General features: G+C 60.8%; 2 protein-coding genes across 4 annotated transcripts; one reads left to right on the top strand and one right to left on the bottom strand.

The window, feature by feature from the left end:
• The first annotated feature begins 2,415 nt into the window (after nt 1-2,415).
• CAV3 (caveolin 3) lies at nt 2,416-7,536 on the top strand. Of its 2 annotated transcripts, XR_005626107.1 has the most exons (3): nt 2,416-2,574; nt 5,418-5,861; nt 5,959-7,536. XR_005626107.1 is itself a non-coding variant. In XM_039695391.1 (2 exons), exons 1-2 carry the CDS (start codon nt 2,464-2,466, stop codon nt 5,757-5,759), a joined length of 453 nt encoding a protein of 150 aa, XP_039551325.1. In that variant the 5' UTR covers nt 2,416-2,463; the 3' UTR covers nt 5,760-5,906. The 2 variants fall into 2 exon arrangements, 1 of the variants encoding a protein (XP_039551325.1); XM_039695391.1 differs by lacking the exon at nt 5,959-7,536 and having other exon boundaries at nt 5,418-5,906.
• Nucleotides 7,537-8,913: 1,377 nt separating this feature from the next.
• On the bottom strand, nt 8,914-14,959 carry OXTR (oxytocin receptor). 2 transcript variants are annotated; one of them, XM_039695510.1, is made up of 2 exons: nt 13,749-14,959; nt 8,914-9,647 (listed from the first exon to the last, which is right to left on the bottom strand). In XM_039695510.1, exons 1-2 carry the CDS (start codon nt 14,677-14,679, stop codon nt 9,406-9,408), a joined length of 1,173 nt encoding a protein of 390 aa, XP_039551444.1. In that variant the 5' UTR covers nt 14,680-14,959; the 3' UTR covers nt 8,914-9,405. The 2 variants fall into 2 exon arrangements, with proteins under 2 accessions (XP_039551444.1, XP_039551445.1); XM_039695511.1 differs by lacking the exon at nt 8,914-9,647 and adding an exon at nt 9,931-10,776.
• Between the last annotated feature and the right edge of the window lie 5,232 nt (nt 14,960-20,191).

Here is a 20,191-nt window from a genome sequence, read left to right on the forward strand (position 1 = left end):
TCCCCAGCCCTACAACCTGCCCAGGTCCTGACAATGGGCACACGGGGCTGCTCAGGGTGGGGGCAGCGGTGGCTGCCTGGTCCTGCAGAGGAGACGTGTCACCACGTTCCTAACCAATGTTCTCACGAGGAAAGGCTTGGATGTCAGTGACCAACCCTTCCCTGGCATCCATGTGGGGCAGATGAGTGCAGCAGAGCAGGTGTCCCTGCCCTCCCTGCCCCGCGTGTGTGACTGCCCACTGTCACACCGTGTCCGTGCACAGCCGAAAGTACTGGGAAATACATTTATTTATAGCAGCCGCAGAGCCTCCCGTGCCTCTCCCGGCTGCTGCAGACATTCACGGCCTGCCGCTGCCGCCCCGGGCTGCGCCGTCCCCCCCTGCCACCGCAGCGGGGACACCGGGGACGGGACACAAGGGCTGGGACACCGGGGACGGGACACCAAAGCGGGGACACCAGGGAAGGGACACCGGCGACGGGACACCAGAGCCAGGACGGGCCCAGGACAGCCTAAAGGCGGGGAGTGACTCATGCCACCAGAAGTGCCACCAGAAGTGCCACCAGAAGTGCCACCCGGCGGAGCGCCCCTGCCGCGCTCGGCAGAGCCCCGGGGCGCTGGGGACAGCCCGGGCAGGGCAGGGCTGGGACACCGGGGACGGGACACCGGGGATGGGACAGCAGAGCTGGGACACCGGGGCCAACCGGGACACCGGGGACGGGACACCGGGGACGGGACACCGGGGCCAACCGGGACACCAGAGCTGGGACACCGGGGACGGGACACCGGGGACGGGACACCAGAGCCAGGACGGGCCCAGGACAGCCTAAAGGCGGGGAGTGACTCATGCCACCAGAAGTGCCACCAGAAGTGCCACCAGAAGTGCCACCAGAAGTGCCACCAGAAGTGCCACCAGAAGTGCCACCCGGCGGAGCGCCCCTGCCGCGCTCGGCAGAGCCCCGGGGCGCTGGGGACAGCCCGGGCAGGGCAGGGCAGGGCACCGAGGCACGCCGAGCCCTCCAGGTGGCACTGGCCGAGCAGAATCAGCGCCAGAGGCCGGGCTGGCACTGCCCCGCCCGGCAGCAGCTGTGCCTGCTAGCCCGGGTCTGGCCCGGGCAGCCCTGCCCTGCCCGGAGCAGCAGCTCGGGGCTCTGCACAGCCCGTTCCTCACTCAGGACTCAGCTGCTCCTGCCCCAACGCCCTGCAGGATCCAGCATGGCCAAGCAGCCCAAGATCCCGAGGGTGGAGGGATTTCCCCCCCAGCACCGCTCTGTGCTGGCTTTGGGATCTCCCAGCTCCTGTGGGGCAGCAGAGAGAGCTCAGGGAGGTGCAGCTGGTGCCACCAAAGGGTTCCCCGTGTCCCTTGGCCCAGAAGGGGCACACTGATGGGCACTCCTCTCCTGAAGCACCCTGCCAGGTTACACCCCAGCGCCTGGCTCAGAGCCCTGTGCAGTTTGCCCCTCTGCACAGGTGCCTGGTGTGTCTGCAGGGTCCTGTGGGCTCACAGGGGCTCACAGCCCAGCTCTGCCCTCGCTGCCCCAGGCAGGTCTCTGCCAGGCTGCACCCCCTGGCCGCTGCAGCTGCAGGCACAAGGCTTGCCAAGAGCAGCCCTGCCCGGGCACTGGTACTTTTGGAAGGCAGCAGAGCCCTTCCTCCCTGCGAGTGCCAGCCGTGCCCGTGGGCTCTGCAGGGCACTGCCACTGCAGCTCCTGCCTGGGCTCCTCCAGCCTCCGCCAGGCCCCCTCCCTCCCCTTTTGTGCAGTGCTTTTCCACAAAACCAGCACTTTTAAACAAATCCCCAGATCATGAAAGGCAGGGGTGCACAGGAGGCACTGAGGAGGATTAGCAAAGTACAGCCCAGGTTAAATAAACCTTAACTAAGATCCCTGGAGGAGATATCCCAACCACTGTGGTTCTGTGGGCTGGTCTTGGATTTCCTTGAGTTTCTGCGGGTGAGAAGCTGGAGCCTGAGGAATCCAGGCTGGCACCACAAGCCTTCTCCTGGGCTCTGGCCACCCCTGAGGAGCTCTGGCCACCACAGGACAGTGTGGCTTCTCTGGGTGGTATTTACAGACATGATTCCTGAATCCCTGAGCTGCTTCATCTGCAAACAGCAAATCTTACAAAAGATTCACAAGCAACAATTTCTTTTAGGCTTTTGAGATCTTCTGCCCCAGTTTGGGCATTGTTTGTCCCACACAAGGGTGAACTCCCACCAGCACAGCTGGGCTGGGGGGCTGCACGCCCAGCCCTGCCCCGGCTCAAAGGCCACCAGCCGCCCACACACATGCCATCCCCCTGAGGTGACAGCACGGGGGCTGGCCCAGGAAAGCCCCTTTAAGGGACACTTCGGCAGCCAGGACATTAATTTTAGCCTGGAGCAGTGCCAGGGGCACAGGGCAGCTGCTGCAGGCGGGGCCAGCGTGTCCCTGTCCCTGGGGCTCCAGCCCTGCCCAGTGCCCAGCCATGGCCGAGCAGCACGGAGAGCTGGAGGGGATCATCGTCAAGGACCAGCACACCAAGGAGATCGACCTGGTCAACAGAGACCCCAAGCACATCAACGAGGACGTGGTGAAGGTAGGACCGTGCTCCTGCAGCATTTGGGCTCAGGCCTTGCTGTGCTTGGCTGCACTCAGCCGCTGCTGGTGGTCCTGTCCATGCAGCCCAGCAGGGCTGTCCCCAGGGCTGGGGGAGGTGACAGCCCTGCTGGCCGGGCACCCAGACACTGGCTGGGTGGCACGCCTGGCTCCAGTTAGTGCCATGTTCCCATTCCTTGAATGGGCTCTCCAGTTCCATTGAAAATTTATGGAGACGCCTTCCTTTGCAGCAGCAAGCTGGCAGCCAAAAATAACACAGAAATTAAATAGCACCGGTTTAAAGGGATACTGGGAAAAGGCTGCTGCCCTTCGAGACACCAGCGTCAGTATCTGTTGTTTGGTGTGTGCTGTCGTGGTTGTGGAAGATTGCTCCCCCCAGGGCAGCCCAGAGGTGCAGCAGCCCCCAGTTCTGACCAAGAGGAATTCCCATTCTAACTCTTGGGCTTCCTCTAGACTCCCTTAGAACTGCAAACAAAATTTGTCTCTGTTAGCCAAAGCTAATTCCAGCCCGAAGGAGAACGGGAGGAGGTGGAAGGGTTTTGTTAGAACGCTGTGACTGTCACAGCAGGAGGGACAGCGGGCACAGAGCTGCTCACACGGGCTTTGTTACAGGCTGTGACCTTGACAGCGCTGCTCAAACACAGCCCTCAGTTGGGCATGGAAACACCAATCCAGCTGCAGCCGTGGCGTGGTCAAAGGAAATTCCCTGGGATGTGTGACAGGGACAGCTCGCAGGGCACTGTGAGCCCTGCCCCAGCTCTGCCTGGCCCCTCAGCAGCGTGCCCAACACCCCTGCCCCTCCCTGCCAGTGCCTCCAGCCCTGCCTGGGCGGGGAGAGTGCCAGGCCAGGGCAGCAGCACTCTGCCCTGGCAGCAGGGACCAGCAGGGACCAGCAGAGCCCCCAGCCCGCTCGCCCCGGGCCAGGCAGCGCCAGCAGCCACTCCTGGGTGGCATTGCCACCGGCCTCTCCTGGGTGCCAGTGCCACCGGCCACTCCTGGGTGCCAGCGCCACCGGCCACTCCTGGGCGCCAGCGCCAGCAGGGTCCCAGCCCCTGTCCCCAGCACACCCCCGCCTGTCCCACTCCAAAACCTCCAAATCCTGACGGGACCGTCCGAGCTCACCCACAGCCGTGGCCACGCTGCTCCAGCAGCACCGGGAGCCTGCAGAGCCCAGCACTCCTCCTCCCCAGAACAGCCCAGAGGGCTGGGCAGGGAGGGCACGGGCAGCCGGGCAGGGAGGGCACGGGCACAGCTCACCCTGCCCTGCCCCAGGAGGGCCCAGCACAGCCCAGCAGCCAGGGCACGGCAGCAGGAGGGCCCTGGAGCCAGGGCAGCAGGGAGCTGCTGTGTTCCACGGGAGGAAGGGCTCACCTGGCCTGGGTTGAGCCCGAGCAGCAGAGCAGCAGCCAGAACTGGGGTGAGTTACAGAGCCTTTCCCAGAGCCCCTGAGCACCAGGCAGTGCACGGCTCACTGGGGACCTCAGGAGGGCTTTCCCAGCCCGAAGGGAAGCACGGCTCTGTAAAGGAGCAGTACCTGCAGTGCTGCTCCCTGAGCACCCCCAGCAGCACCCAGGATCAGCCTGAGCCCCCAGGGCTCCCCCAGGCCATGGCAGCAGAAGGAGCAGTGGGGCAGAGCCCTGCCTTTATACCCCACTGCTCCCTGCATTAATTGGTCCCTGATGAGCCCCTCAGGGCAGTAACCTGGGCTAGCCCCAGCACACCTGGGCTAGCCCCAGCACACCTGGGCTAGTCACCTGCACACCTGGGCTAGCCCCAGCACACCTGGGCTAGTCCCCAGCACACCTGGGCTAGCCCCAGCACACCTGGGCTAGTCCCCAGCACACCTGGGCTAGCCCCAGCACACCTGGGCTAGTGCCCAGCACACCTGGGCTAGCCCCAGCACACCTGGGCTAGTCCCCTGCACACCTGGGCTAGCCCCAGCACACCTGGGCTAGTCCCCAGCACACCTGGGCTAGCCCCAGCACACCTGGGCTCTCGGGCTGCTGATGGCACCTCAGGGCCAGCTCTGGGGCTGCTGGCTCCTCATTGTCAATGCTTCTGTCAGCACCTCCTGCTCACTGCAGGAAATTAAAGATGACACAGAGCGATTTTGTGATCCAAGTGCTTCCAAAAGCAGAATGAATATCGTTGTTTAACGTGAGTGTACAGACACGTCAGCTGCCGGAGGGGAGGCTGGGCTGGTTTTCAAGACAGATAGCTCAGCTCATGTATTCCCTGGAAGTGAGCTACACCCCAAGGGATCTCTGCGTGCACCTTTGGGGAGTGTTGTCACTCAGAGGCACTCCCAGTGCCTGCACAAGTGGCAAGGGCAGGGCTGAGCCCAGCTCCCTGCCCCAGGAGGAGCAGGGACAGACAGCACTGAGCACCTCATCCTATGGGTATGAATAAAGAATCCATTAATCCCGAGGGCTGCTGGGTCGTTATTGGCACAAACGCCTTCCTGCCGAGTGGGCAGCCACATCCCTGAATCTAAAAAAGGGCAGGAATGGGCTCTGGGTGCCTCTGCAGCCAACACTCCCACGCACAGCTCCTGTTCCAAGGGCTCCTGCCCGGCCCCACCTGACTCCCCAGATCAGGGGTGGGACAGGGACTGTGACCCCCCCGTGTGGCCCTGGGCAGTGCTGGGAGCCCTGGGGCAGCTCTGCAGGGCTGTCCTGCCCGGGGCTGCAGGGACCCAGCACTGTCTGACCCTCCCCAGGCCCCCCCATTTGGGATCTGCTCTCCCCTCGTGCAGACCCTCGTGCTCACATCAGGGCCTTTGCTGACCCCCAGACCTCCCTGTGTGCTCTGCTCTCCTCCCAGGTGGATTTTGAGGATGTGATAGCCGAGCCCGTGGGCACTTACAGCTTCGACGGCGTCTGGAAAAGCAGCTACACCACCTTCACCGTCAGCAAGTACTGGTGCTACCGGCTGCTCTCCGCCCTCCTGGGCGTGCCCCTGGCCGTCCTCTGGGGCTTCCTCTTCGCCCTCATCTCCTTCTGCCACATCTGGGCAGTGGTGCCCTGCATCAAGAGCTACCTGATCGAGATCCAGTGCGTCAGCAGGATCTACTCCCTCTGCATCCACACCTTCTGCGACCCGCTCTTTGAGGCGCTCGCCAAGATCTGCAGCAACGTCCGAGTCGCTGTCCGCAAGGAGATTTAGGTCCTGGCAGCTGCCCCAGCACCCCCACACTGCCCGCTCTGTGCGGGCTGCCTGCCCTGGGGCACACTGACACCCTGTCCGGTGAGGGATCTGCACATGGACATCCCTGTCCAGTGATGGACCTGCACATGGACACCCCTGTCCAGTGAGGAACCTGCACATGGACACCCCTGTGAGGGTGATGGACCTGCACATGGACACCCCTGTGAGAGATCTGCACATGGACATCCCTGTCCAGTGATGGACCTGCACATGGACACCCCTGTGAGGTTCCTGCACATGGACACCCCTGTCCAGTGATGGACCTGCACAGGGACATCCCTGTCCAGTGACAGACCTGCACATGGACACCCCTGTGATGGACCTGCACATGGACACCCCTGTGAGGAACCCACAAATGGACACCCCTGTGCAGTGAGGAACCCACACAGACCCCGTGGCACAGGAGCCCAGCACCGAGGCAGGGTCCCAGAGCAGAGCTGGCTCTCAGGGTGCTCTCTGCTCACCATGGCCTGGTCCCAGAGCAGAGCTGGCTCTCAGGGTGCTCTCTGCTCACCGAGGTGGGCCAGGCTGCTCCTTACTCCATCCCAAGCCAGAAGCCTTAGGAGAAGGAAGCCCATCGTGGCCCAGGGAGCAGCCCAGAGCCCCTGAGCCCCTGCAGCAGCCCCTGCAGCAGCCCCTGCAGCACAGCCTGCAGTGCTGGGTGAGCAGTGGGGCTGCAGAGCTGCTGCTGGCCACGGCCCAGAGCCTGCCTGCTCCTGCCTCCCTCCGGGCTGGGCTGGGCTGACAGAAACTCCCCCCCAGGAGTTATTGTTTGTGGTGGGGGCTTCTGCTGCGGTGGGAGCTTGTGCATTAAACCGCTGCACAAAGATTTTAGGGATAGAATAGCTAAACCAAAGTTTTTTTTCACGCCTACTTGCATTTCAGCCAAGCTGTGGCAGCCAGAGCAGTCCATGCATGACATGTTGTGTCTGAGCTGACCCTGGGCCTCTGCCAGCTGCAAACCCGCCCGTGGCACTTCCATGCTCAATGGTGTGCTCAGTTGTGGAGCATCGAGGTGCCAGGGCAGGAGCCAGGTGGGAGCCAGCCCAGGGGCACACGGAGCGTTGGGAGCCTCAGCTGAGACAGGCCGGGCTCCGAGCCAGGCCTGGGCTGGTTTCTCTGGACCACCAGGCACGTGTCCAGCCGGTGCCAAGCCAGCAGGGTGTGTGTCCCACGGGGACAGGGCTGTCCCCCCGTGCTCCCCTGGGATGCAGGAGGGAGCCTGTGCCGGGACCCCGCTGCTCCAGCCGCAGGGAAAGAGGAGCCAGGGGCACGAGGATCCCTCAGAGCTGCTCCCTCCCTGTACTGCCAATTAATTGGTCGGAGCTGCACTTTCACTTTGAGGCCCTTGAAGGCTCTCTTGGCTCCAGCCTTAAGTGCTTTGCTGAACCAGGGCCCAGGAGGTCTCCTTGTTCAGGGGCTGCTCTCAATTGTCTCCATGTGAGCCTTCCCCTTAGATTCCAACAAAGACTTGGAGCCAAAGACTCCTCTAGTGCCACGCCAAGGATGAGAAAGAGCCAGGATTTCTGCTGGAGCTCTTCCAAGGGCTTGGGAATGTATACTGCTGGTATTCCATAGCAATGTGGTACCCAGGCTCCAGCAACAGCAGGGCCCAAGAAGGATGGCGTGATTAAAAAAAATAAAAAAGATACTTAGGTAATTACAGGGAGGTGGGGGAAAGTCTCAAAGAAAACGTCATTTTTTGTGAGAATAAAAATAATTGAAATCAATTGTATAATGGGCTTATACTAGTTGTTGTTGTTGTTGTTGTTGTTGTTGTTGTTGTTGTTGTTGTTGTTGTTGCTGTAGTTCACTGCCTGGATCCAAAATCCCTGAAGTGCTGATGTCCCACCACATTGCTCCCCGGGCTCCCAACACCTGGGGCACACGCTGCCCACCTGCCAGCACCTCTGTCTCTGCCCAGCCTGGTGCAGGAGCTCAGCCACGGCCCCTCCAGGTGTGGGGCATGGCCCTGCCGGACCCCAGACACCCCCAGAAGCTGCAGCGGGGCTGGGGGCCAATTCCCTGTGTGCCCCACAGCTCCCTCCCTTCTCTGCCTCTGTCCAGTGACATCCACGGCCCTGCCCCGCTCCTCCCTGGCAGGGGGATGCTCCTCACACTCTCCAGGAAGGGAGACCCCTCCTGCCTTGCTTTGTGCAGGATTTGTGACTCTCAAGGAGAAGGTGAACGTGGGACGAAAATGCTCCATGGTATCCCAGGGATTTCAACCAGTCAGTAAATGTGCTGAGAGCTCACTTGGAGCTCCCACCAAAAAATCAAAGGAAATTCAGGACAGGAAAGGTGCGAATGGGCCTGCTGGCCACAGTGAAGAAACAAAGGACACATTTAAATGCATTTTTCATGTTCATTCCCATCACGAAAGGCCAAACGACACCGCCCTTTGAGAGGATCCCGCTCAGTGCCCGTGTCTCAGCCGGCTCTGTGCGCTGGGGCAGAGCTGGGGACACCCCTCAGCCCAGCTCCCCCTCCCGCTCCCACAGACACAGTCAGAAAACTTTATTTACAGTATTTGTTAGCAACACGAGTCCATGCCGTGAGCGTGCCCCGTGCCACGGAGCGAGCGGCTGGCACGGGGCGGGGGAGGCTTGCTGGGACCGGAGCCAAGCCCGGCTGGGGCCGGGGGCGACAGGGGTGTCCCTGTGGGAGCTGGGCCCGCCCGGACCCCGCACGCCCCCGGGCAGAGCTGCTCGGCACCCCCGGCCAGGGCACTCCGCCGTGCCCCGGGCCCCTGGCAGCCTCTGCCCAGCCTCACTGGCACGGGGCACAGAGCCGGGCTGGGGACACTCGGCGACAGCGCTGTCCCTTCGAGGCTGGTCCCTGCTGACCTCAGGAGTGCTCTTGTCTGTGGCCAGGCAGGGGGAGCGGGGCTGGCAGGGCTGGCAGGGTTGGCAGGGCTGGCATGATGCAGGGCTGCAGGACTGGCAGGGCTGGCATGATGCAGGGCTGCGGGGCTGGCAGGGCTGGCAGGGCTGCAGGGCTGGCAGGATGCAGGGCTGGCAGGATGCAGGGCTGGCATGGGGCAGAGCTGCAGGATGCAGGGCTGGCAGGGCTAGCATGATGCAGGGCTGGCATGGGGCAGGGCTGGCAGGATGCAGGGCTGGCATGGGGCGGAGCTGCAGGATGCAGGGCTGGCAGGGCTGGCAGGGTGCAGGGCTGCCATGATGCAGGGTTGCAGGGTTGCAGGGCTGCAGGGACGGGGCTGCCTCTGCCCCACAGGCTGCAAGCGAAGCGAGCGCTCCTGTGCTGAAAGCGCGGTGCCAGGCGCTGCCACCCCGCAGGATCCTGCTGCAGGAGGAGGTGGGACGGTGCCCAGCCACGTACCAGGGTGGCACCCATGTCCCCTTCCACCGCGCCCGCCCCAGCAGCTCCGCGTCCTCTGTCCCTCGCGGTGGCATCCACAGCCACTCTGTCAGGGTTTGGGCTCAGGAACGGGCTCCTGCTGTCTGATCCCAGGAGCACTGGGGCTTGGGCACAGAATTCCTCCCCCGGTCCCGGTTAAATAAGCCCTGTGTGGTGCCCGCAGCCATGGATCCCCTGTCCGGCCGGCTTTCCGCAGCCCCGCGGCACGGGCACCGGGCCGGCCTCACGGGCTGGGCGGCTGCACGAAGCTCCCGTGGCTGGTGCCCCTGCAGCTGAGCACGAAGGAGGACGAGTTGCTCTTCCTGCTGAGCTCGCACGCCGGCCGCGCCTTCAGGTACCGCGCGGAGCAGCAGAGGAAGCGGCGCATCAGGTCGTGGAAGAGGTGCCCGGTGTAGAGCATGTAGATCCAGGGGTTGCAGCAGCTGTTCAGGCTGGCCAGCAGCATGGCGATGATGAAGGGCGAGGCTGCGAGACAGAGCACGGCGGTGTCAGCGCGGCACAGGGCACACGGCCCCTGCCCGAGCCCTGCCCCGAGAGCCCTGCAGCGGGGATGGGCCCGCAGGAACAGCTGGAGGGACACACGGGAGGGGAGAGCTGCTGCGGGAGGGAGAGCATCAATTCCAGCATCTGGGAAGGGAGAGGTGCTGCGGGGACAGAGAGCATCAATCCCAGCATCTGGGAGGGGAGAGCTGCTGCGGGAGGGAGAGAGCGTCAATCCCAGCATCTGGGAAAGGAGAGCTGCTGCGGGGACAGAGAGCGTCAATCCCAGCATCTGGGAAGGGAGAGGTGCTACCGGGACGGAGAGCATCAATCCCAGCATCTGGGAAGGGAGAGCTGCTGCCGGGACGGAGAGGGCCAGCCCCAGCTCCAGCCTCTCGGGTTCCGCCTTTTCCCGCAGGAGCCGCGTTCCGCCCCGCAGGCAGAGCTGCCCCGCAGCACCAGCACAACCTGCCCGGCCCAAGGTGCCCCGGCAGGACAAGGGAGCGCGGCCCTCGCAGTTTCCATGACAGAGCCGTTCTGGGGGCAGGCAGGGCCGTGGCTCGCTCTCCCGCAGCAGCGGCTGATTTGGGACGGGCTCTCGGCTTGCCCCGCTCGGGCTGGGGGACAGTCCCGGCTGTCCCCCGCTCCTCAGTCCCGGCTGTCCCCCGCTCCTGGGCTGTCCCACCAGCCCGGCCCTCTGCCCGCTGCTCTCCCAGCACCTTTCCCAGCCATCTTTCCCCCGAATTAGTGTTCCCCACGCAGTGCCCTGCCAGGAAGGACATTCCCAGTCCGGGAGCCTGGCAGCCCCCGGTGCCAGTGCAGTGCCAGGACATCAAGTCCTGGCTGCTGCTCTCTGTCCCCAGAGCACAAAGCACCCACTGTCCCACCTGAGGGGCTGGACTGGCACCTTCTGGTGACAAGGGGGTGTGGGACTGGCACCTGCCGTGGCACGGACAAGGGGCACGTCCCCTCCGTGAGGCGGCTGCAGTGCAGATGGAGCCTTTGTCCTGCTCCCCGTGCTCCAGCCCATCTCCTCAGCCCCTTTGCTCCCACAGGACGCACAGCAGCGAGGATGAGCACGGCTGGTCTGGCTGCTCCTGGCCCCTTCGTGCCTCTGCAAAAATCCACTGGCAGTGTTGAGACCAGTGAAGAAATGTGGCTATAAATGCTAGCTTCCAAATTCACCTTTAGCCAACGGATGCGTAATTCCTGCTCTTGTGACGTCTGCTGCAACACTTTTAATTTCAAGTATATTCTAAAAAGTAATTAATAATTAACTTCAAGTAATAATAATATTTCAATAATAATTCATTTCAAGTGTATGCTAAAAAATAATTCCAGACGGAGGGGTTACAAACCCCAGTCACAAAACCTGAAATACATCCCAATGTTTCTACACTGTTGAAAATGCCCAGCCAGGGCTGACTCAGCTCTTCCCTCTCTGCAGGAGGCAAATTGAATTTCAGGGAGCTTGCTGCAGGGCAGGTCTGGAGGGTGGGGCCCCAGGGACCCCGAGGGTGCTGCCCCAGCCAGCTGTGTCCTGGAGGATGGCCGCTGTCCCCAGGCAGGGCTGAGGGTGGGCAGGGTGCAGGCTGTGCCCCGGCAGGGCTGTGGGGGCTCTGCTGCCCTCACAGCCCGTGTAGGAGCCTGCCCTGAGTGAAGGGAGTGGCAGAGCAGCGGTGGTGCCCCAGAGCCCTGAGCTGCCCTCACAGGCACCTGGAGCCAGCTCTGGCTGCCAGCTCAGCCCCGCAGGCGTTCCCTGTGAGGTGTGAGCAGCAGGAGCCCCTGGGCAGGTCCCCAGTGCTTAAACCTGGAGCACAACCAGGTGTAGCTCCCACCCAACCCACCTTACAGAGGCCTTGGGCTGTGTGTCCACCTGAGGGGGTCTCTGCTGCCTGGCCTGTCACCCCCAGTGCAGTCGTGCCCCCTGCTGCTGGCACCCAGGGACCCCTGCCCTCCCTCTCCTGTGCCCACGCAGCCGTGAGGTGAGGAACAGCCACGTTCCCTCCCCAGCACGGGGCACACCTCTCCTGCAGCCCGCCCTGCAGCTGGCCACAGCCCCGAGCCTCCCGAGGGAGGGGATCTGGGATCAAGGCTGGGAATGCGCAGGCACAGCCCGAGTGCTCTGCAGAGACCTGACTGTGCTGCCCCTCGCGCCTCCGGGCAGCCAAGGGGAGGAGGAGAGCCTGCAGCCAAGGCCTGGGGTCTCCCAGCACTGGTACCCACCCCGGGCTGTTCCTCCCCGTGCCACGAAAGAGCCCTGGCACAGCTGCCAGCCTGTGCAGGGCACGGGCTGCCCGCAGACAGGAACGTGACAGAGCTGGGAGTGGGAGAGAGGCACAGCCTGGCAGGGCTGGAGATCCCTCCTGCCTTGAAGCTAAGAGGGAAGGGAAAGGAAAAGGGAAATGGGGAAAGGAAAAGGGAAATGGGGAAAGGGAAAAGGGGAGGGAAAGGGAAAGGGAAAAGGGAAAAGGGAAAAAAGGGAAGAGGGAAGCTAAGAGGGAAGGAAAGGAAAAGGAAAGGGGAAATGGAAAAGTAAAAGGGAAAAAGTGAAAAGGGAAAAAAGGGAAAAGGGGAAAACGGGAAAAGGGGGAAAAGGGGGAAAAGGGGGAAAAGGAAAAAAGGGAAAAGAGAAAAAAGGGAAAAGGGAAAGGGGGAGGGAAAGGGAAAGGGAAAGGGAAAGGGAAAAGTGCTGCAAGGCCTACTGCACGGGGTGAGCAAGGGAAAGGTTCCCTCCGCAGCCAGAGGGATTGGGATGGACAAATCCTGTCCATCGAGGCTCACACAGCAGCAGAGATTTGGGTGCTGCCGAGGCTGTGTGCCGGGCAGGGAGGGGCAGCCCTCGAGATTGCAGGATTCAAATGCAGCCCGAGGGAGGGCTGCTGCTTCACCCAGAGCCCATCGGGGAACTGGAAGTTTTGAGCAGCCCGAATCAGGTGGAAAACCCTTGGAGCACCAGGGAGGTGCATGGGGCACATTGCACTTCTCCTGAAATCACTGGAGCAGGGAGAAGCAGGAGAGGCAGAGCTCGCCCAGGCTCCTGGCAGTGCAGGGCACGGGGCTGGGGGCACGGGGCTGGCACAGAGGCTGTGCCACGGGGCACGGGCTGGGCGAGGGCTGGGCTGAGCAGCCGTGCCCTGCCAGCTGCCCTGAGCCCAGCAGCGACAGCCCGGGAGCAGGGAGCAGCTCCTCCTCCTCCTCCTCTTTGGCACCCGTGCCCCTGGTGAGCCCGCTCAGATCTGTGCAAGGCGCTCTCCTCCCTGGGCACACTTTTCTGCCCTTCCTCCCACCTCACAAAGTCCTGAGCAGTTTTTGTGTAAGGTGTCCCAGGTGGTTCTCCCGTCTGGCGGGGACAGCACAGAGGTGCACAGCTCCAGCCGTGTCAGACCAGGCAGGGTGACACTCTCTGTTCTATCTGCAACTTCAGGGACGGCAGCAGCAGCCAGCCCAAATATAAAAAATGGTAAATGCGTGACACATCTTTAGGAAAAGGTTTTGCTCATAAATCAGGGTTTTTCTACGGGCGCTGTGCTCCAGTCAGAGATAAAATAACAGCAGCACAGTGCCGGGGTGGATGGAGTAGGAGAGGGAGAAGAGGCCAAGAGCAGAAAGCAAAAAGTCAGTGAGGAAGAAACGACACAACAAAGGGAAGGAATTCAGGCTGTGCAGCTTTCTCCTGAGCTCCCACAGCATGTCTCAGCAGCCAGGGTGGGCAGCAAATCTCCAGGGACCCCAGAGTAGCACCCAGGGACAGGCACCGTGCAGGGACAGTGGCACCCAGGGACAGTGGCACCGTGCAGGGACAGTGGCACCGTGCAGGGACAGTGGCACCCAGGGACAGTGGCACCCAGGGACAGTGGCACCCTCTTGCTGCCCCCGAGCCGCAGTGGCCGGGCCCTGCCAGAGCCAGGGCAGCCCTTGGCCCGGGCAGGCTGCGGCTCAGCCCCTGCTGCTGTCGGGGCCCTCTGTGTCCAGGAGCTCTCCCATCTCCCTGCCACCCCCAAGCCCACCCGGAGCATTCCCTGGGTGTCCCCGGGGCGCTGAGCGGAGCCTCCAGGCCCTGCAGGCGAGGGAGGGGAGCTGTACCTTCCTGCGGGGCGTTGCTGTCCCACACAGACCACATCTGCACGAAGAAGAAGGGAGTCCAGCACACTATGAAGGCCAGCACGATGATAAAGGTCATTTTGACTGTCCGGATCTTGGCTTTGGAGATGAGCCTGGTGCTGCTGACCCTGGCAAACACCATCCCGCCGCGGGAGCCCGAGCCCAGCCCCACGCCGGGCCCGTGAGCCGTCTTCAGCTTCACGTTCTGCCAGATTTTGAAGCTGATTAAGCCATAGCAGATGCTCAGCATCAACACAGGGATGATATAGACCATGAGGGTGATCCAGGTAACATAGGCTTTCGGTCCCCAGGGCTGGATGAAATCTGCCCAGCAGTCGTACACCCCATTCCCCACATCCCTTAGGGAAAATATGTGGATCTGCGGGATGCTGACCAGCAGGCACAGCAGCCAGGTGAGCAGGACAGAGACCCGGTCAGCTCTCCTGTGCAGGGACCTCAGGGGCTGGCAGATGGCCAGGCAGCGGTCCAGGGACATCAGCAGGAGCATGTAGGTGGAAGCAAACATTCCCACCACCTGCAAGTACTTGATCAAGCGGCAGAGGAAGTCTGGCCCGTAGAACCTGAAGGTGATGTCCCAGATGAGCTGGGGCAGCACCTGGAAGATGGCCACGACCAGGTCAGCGATGCTCAGGTGCTTCATGAAGAAGTACATGCGGGAGTGCTTGTGGCGGGTGGTGTGGATGGCCAGCAGCACGCACAGGTTGCCGGTGAGGGCGAGGAACAGGATGAGGCACAGCACTGTCACCTCCACCTTGGCCATGTCCTCGTTCCTCTTCAGGGGGTCGGCGGTGCTGTTCCTGCCGGCGCTCGGGCTCTCCAGCCGGAGGCTGCCGTTCCCCAGGGAGCTGTTGATGATCCAGGTGCTGCTCCCCGCCAGGTACAGCTTCTCCATGGCCAGCGCCGGTCCGCATCGAGCCTGGGGCAGGTGAGGAGCGACAGCGGGCAGAGCGTGGGCAGAGCCCGTACCGACGCGTTCCGTGCGGTAGCCGCGTGTCCCCGCCGCTCCCTCCGTGTCTCCTCAGCTCTCAGTACTGCACGGCTCTCCGTGTCCCCGCTCTGTGTCCCCTGCCGTCCCCTCCCCGCGGTGCCGCTCTCTCCGCCCGTCCTGTGCCGTGCCCGGCTCCCCGCGGCTCCTCCCTGTCCCCTGGCCGGTCCCGCGGCGTCTCCGCCGGCCGCTGCCCCGCCACCAGCCCCGGCGCGGGGGCCGGGNCGGCCCCTCGGGGCCCGCCCGCGGCCCTGGCCCCGCACCGGACCCGCCTCAGCATCTCCGCGGAGCGCGGCCGTGCGCGCACAGCGGCAGCCCCGCAGCCCCGGCTCCCGCAGCCCCTCTCCTCTCGGGCAGCCCCGGTTCCCCCGGGCAGTCCCCGTTCCCCGCAGCTCCTTTTGGGAAGCTCCCGTTCCCCGCAGTCCTTCTCCCCCAGGCAGCCCCGGTTCCCTGCAGCCCCGGTTCTCCGGGCAGCTCGGGATCCCCGCAGCCCCTCTCGGGCAGCCCCGGTTCTCTGCAGCCCCGGTTCTTTGGGCAGCCCCGGTTCCCGCAGCCCCGGTTCTTTGGGCAGCCCCGGTTCCCCGCAGCCCCTCTCCTCCCGGGCAGCCCCGGTTCCCTGCAGCCCCGTTCCCCCAGGCAGCCCCGGTTCCCTGCAGCCCCGTTCCCCCGGGCAGCCCCGGTTCTTTGGGCAGCCCCGGTTCCCCGCAGCCCCTCTCCTCCCGGGCAGCCCCGGTTCCCTGCAGCCCCGCTCCCCCGGTTCCCGGGGCTGGCCGCGGGGCTGGGCGGGGGCAGCGCCCCAGTACCCGAAGCCGCACTGGGCTCAGCCCCAGCCCTGCTGCCGGAGCTGCCGTCGCAGACGCCAGGGAAGGTTCCCCCGTGGGGCCAGCCTGGCCTCGTCCCACGAGCGGGCTCAGGCGTTGGGCACTCGCATTAACACACCCACCGAGAGCTCTCCTGTTCTTTCAGAGGAAGATTTCAGAATATTATTTCTATAAAAGAAGGAGCAGTACTATGAGCGACAGCATTTGTCACCAGCTCATCGGCACAGCTCAATGGTTGTCCCCGTTTTCAGGCTCCCTACAAGGGATCAGAGCTGGAAGTGCAGGGGGGATGCTGAGAAGAGCATGGAATCCTCCCAGTCCACCCCTCAGTCCAGCAGCCCTGAAGGCCCCCAGCATCACCAGCCTTTGCTCCCCACTTCCAAGTCACATCTCAAAGCCCCCTCAGCCCAGCCTTAGGCCCTGAACAAACATCCCTGCAGCTATTTTTAAAGATTTTTGGGAAGTTTTAGCTCCACGCAAGATGAAGAAATGTTAAATACTTTGGCACGTTGTTCCCTCTAGGGTTCATGTTCTTCCTCGTTCAGGCAATAAAACTTCTGTGGGAATTGCTGCAGAGTGCAGCTCACCATGTGAAATGATTTTTTTACTGTTCTGCTGTTTGGGGAGAGCTCTCAGGAGGAGGTGACTGGGGGTGGAGGCAGGGAAAGGCTTGCCCTTGGCTCCTGCTCAGTTCCTTGGGGACTCAGGTGTGGCTGCAGCACCCCTGAGATGGTGCCTGAGGGGAGGCAGAGCAGCCCTGCTCCTCTCTGGCCTTGGATGAGGTGGCACAGACCCAGCTCCCTTCCAGAACAGACCTGAACTGCTGGGAAGGGCCCAGTGCCCTGTGCAGCCCTGGCAGCTGAGCACCTCCAGGAGTGGTGTGCCACAGGTGCCAGCTGTGCCAGCACCGGCCCTGCTTGTCCCCGTGCCACTGCCACACCGCTCCCAGGGCCTCGTGCTCCGACAGGCTCTGCCCTGACTCGGAGTGCAGGACAGCTCAGGGGACTGCACACTGCAATCTGGGCACTGAGCAGGGTAACAGCCAGCCCTGGTGCCCTCCCCAGTGATCCCACCAGGGCTGGGCATTGCCCCCAACAGCCAGAGATGCTCAGTCCTTATTCAGGCAAAGCTGCAGCTGCTCCACCGCTAAAACCCAAACACACGTGATTTTGAAGCAAAGAATCCTGTGAGAATCAAAGGGTTTTCTGAGTCATCCCCTACTTCTTCCAGCTTTAAATGTTCAGGGATGCCATAGAGCTGGAAACATTTTTATTTTAAAATACATGCTTTGGGATAATCAAAAGCACAAACACTAAATAAAGCTAAATTTAATTGCCGTTTGGTTTACTGCTGGAGCTGAAATAGCTGTTTTTCCAATAGCTATCTGGACCACAACTTTATGGTCCCCAGGACAGAAGAGGTCTGGCAAAATGTCAAGCCCAGGCCACAGCTCTGTAGATGGAGCTGCAGCCGCCCATGAACTCGTGCATGGCTGCATGCACTGCAGGCACTGCAGGCTGGACAGCCAGGGAGTGGTACCTGCCTGCTCCTGCATGGGAATTCCTTCATCCTAGAATTCCTTCCTAGTCCTCACCTCTTGCACTCAGCCTGCAGGAAGCCTAGCTCTGGTAAATCTGCTGAAACCACGGAGAAGAGCAGTGCCATGGACACATCTTCAGGGAAAAGGGATACCTGTGCTTCCACACAGAGCTGCTGAACTGGCTGTTCAATCAGGCTGGGAGCGTACGAAGGGCACAGCCAATTACAACTCTTCTGTGTCTTTCTTAAATGTGCACATGAGTAAACTCTCAAGTCTGATACTGAATTCTCCATGGCTCACCAGCTGGAGTGCTGGTTTCCACAAAAACACACAATCAATATTGCAATCTGCACCAAAGGAAACAAGGCTTTGGAGACACAGCGTGGAAATATCAGCAATGCACAGAATTGTTTGGTCCCAAACCCACACACCAAATTCCCTGTGTTACTGAGTTCACTGACCAGGGGTAACAGGAGCCAGTCCAGACCTGTGACAGCTCCACTCCTGGCTAATGCTGTGTCATCCATCACAGCCCCTCCTGCACCGTCCTCTGGCCACGGTATTTATTTTTGTTAGCTGAAAAACAATGACAACAAAAAAACGCAGCCAAAAACCTAGTCCTCAGATTGATCACAATTTAAAAAACCAAAAAACAAACCAAATAACACAGAAAAAAAACCTGCAGCCCATGGTCAGTCCCAGAATTTCTGGCCCAGCACACTACCTGGCTGCCAGACTTGTGCCATGGCTGGGGAAGGTTTTGGAAACTGAGTCATCAGAAATTACTGGGAGGGGAGAAGGAGCCAGAGAAGCTGACTTGTGTATGCAGACAAATGGAGAAGGGAGGATCTACTGCAGCCTTGAGCTCTATAAAGCATTCACAGCAGAAAGAGAATTTACACGAGTTCATGCACATATCAAGATAATTTCTTTTCTCTTTCCCAGTGTGAAGAACGGTATTTATTTTTGTTAGCTGAAAAACAATGACAACAAAAAAACGCAGCCAAAAACCTAGTCCTCAGATTTATCACAATTTAAAAAACCAAAAAACAAACCAAATAACACAGAAAAAAAACCTGCAGCCCATGGTCAGTCCCAGAATTTCTGGCCCAGCACACTACCTGGCTGCCAGACTTGTGCCATGGCTGGGGAAGGTTTTGGAAACTGAGTCATCAGAAATTACTGGGAGGGGAGAAGGAGCCAGAGAAGCTGACTTGTGTATGCAGACAAATGGAGAAGGGAGGATCTACTGCAGCCTTGAGTTCTATAAAGCATTCACAGCAGAAAGTTCATGCACGTATCGAGATAATTTCTTCTTTTTCCCAGTGTGAAAAGAAGTGTGGGACTACACTAAACGTACTCAGTGTTACAGAATCCTTCACATCGTGTCCCTAAAAGGTTTATGGGATTCAAACCATTTCCTCTGGATCCCCAACTCACTGAAATCCATCAGCCTCTGCTCCCATGGCCTCCAGCCCACACCAGCACTGGAGCCCCAGCTTTGGGAGCTGAATGCTGGAAAAGGAGCCTGAAGCTCCTGGCATTAAGCCAGTGCACATTTCCATCCCCACAATCCCTGGCACTGCATGTGAAACCCGCAGAGGCTCTGCAGACACATCCCAGGGCACACTGAGGTGCCACCTCGTGCCCCGGGGCGAGCCCTGGCACACAGCAGGGCTCTGATCAAATCTCCCAGCTCAAGGCTGTTTAGAGCAGAGCAGGCTGTGGATGCTGCTGATCCGATAACCAGGCTGATCCTGCCAGGCAGCCCCAGCCAGGCTGGCAGAGCCTCCCAGGGGGAGGCAGTCTGTGACTCTGGGGAACTGCCAGGGTCAGCACTCACTTGGCAGGGTCTCTGAGCCCCTGCCAGGGCTTTGAGACATCCAGGGCACCCAGAGAGATGTCCTGGGCTCCGACAGGGCACTCCCCCGCTCCCCCAGGCCCAGCACAGGGTGACAGGGGCTCTCCCCAGGCACCCCCTGAGCAGCCAGCTCTGCAGGGCTCCCAGGGACGCTGCTTGTGCTGAAATGCTCCTTGCTTCATCCCTTTATGGCCTCAAAGCCCATAAAACCAATGGAGCCTGCCCAGACCCAGGAGTAACAAGTTGGGATAATAAAGCTGAAATATGTATCCATGTGGTTTTTAACAAAGAGCTTCAGGTTCAAGCTTTGGGAGATAATACAATCATTTCACTGCTTTTGGGGGGATTCCCACATTTGTGTGTAACTCCAAGCTGTTCATTGCAGTGCCCTGAACTCCCCCTCAGCATCAGGAGGGAATGGAAAGCAAAGTGAGAGCCAGAGCCCTGGGCTGTCCCCGTGGCACTGGGATCCCCCTGCAGCAGTGAGGGGTGTCAGGGGAGCTGTGTCCTGGTTTAGGGCAAGTTTTGGGAGATAAATTGGGGATAAAAGCATCATATAGTCAACCCAGGACAACCTGCACACCCGGTGTCACACTGAGTGTCACCTCCTGGGATCTGGGACAGTAGTTAACCTTCCCAGAGCCATGGATCACCCAGGTGATGCCAGGCACAGCCCTGCCTGCAGCCCTGCACACACTGGTGCTGCTGCCCACTGAAGTGAGGCACTTTTCTCTTTGAACAAAATAGAAACAGCAAGATCTGAGATTCTTCGGTAAAGAAAGAAGAGCCAGAACAAAACCAGAATATAGTCTGGTTTAATATATTCATATGCAAATTCTACATTTATTTGCATATGTAGAGGAAAGTGAGTCACTTTTGGTGCTCATCACTACAAGGATCTTAGCCAAGTGGTATGAAGGAGGCTGCAATCCTCGGGATAATTCAGCAGATACGTGTGAGTATCCCAGCAGGTGCGTCTGGGAATGCCCACAAGGCTGAGGGTGCTTCCACACAGCCCCCATTTCTCTCCCACCAAACACCTGCAATGAAAACCCCATCCAGGCTCCAGGAATGCCTCTGCAGGGCCAAGTAATTAACCAGAGCAGTGAACTTTCACTACAAAAATGGAGTCCAGCTACATTTACACAAACTTTTCTGCCTCACTAATTACTTCCCATTTGCACTAATGTGTTTACC

The sequence above is a fragment of the Passer montanus genome, unplaced genomic scaffold (genome assembly GCF_014805655.1).
Source record: "Passer montanus isolate IOZ18808 unplaced genomic scaffold, ASM1480565v1 scaffold9, whole genome shotgun sequence".
Taxonomy (NCBI): Eukaryota; Metazoa; Chordata; class Aves; order Passeriformes; family Passeridae; genus Passer; species Passer montanus.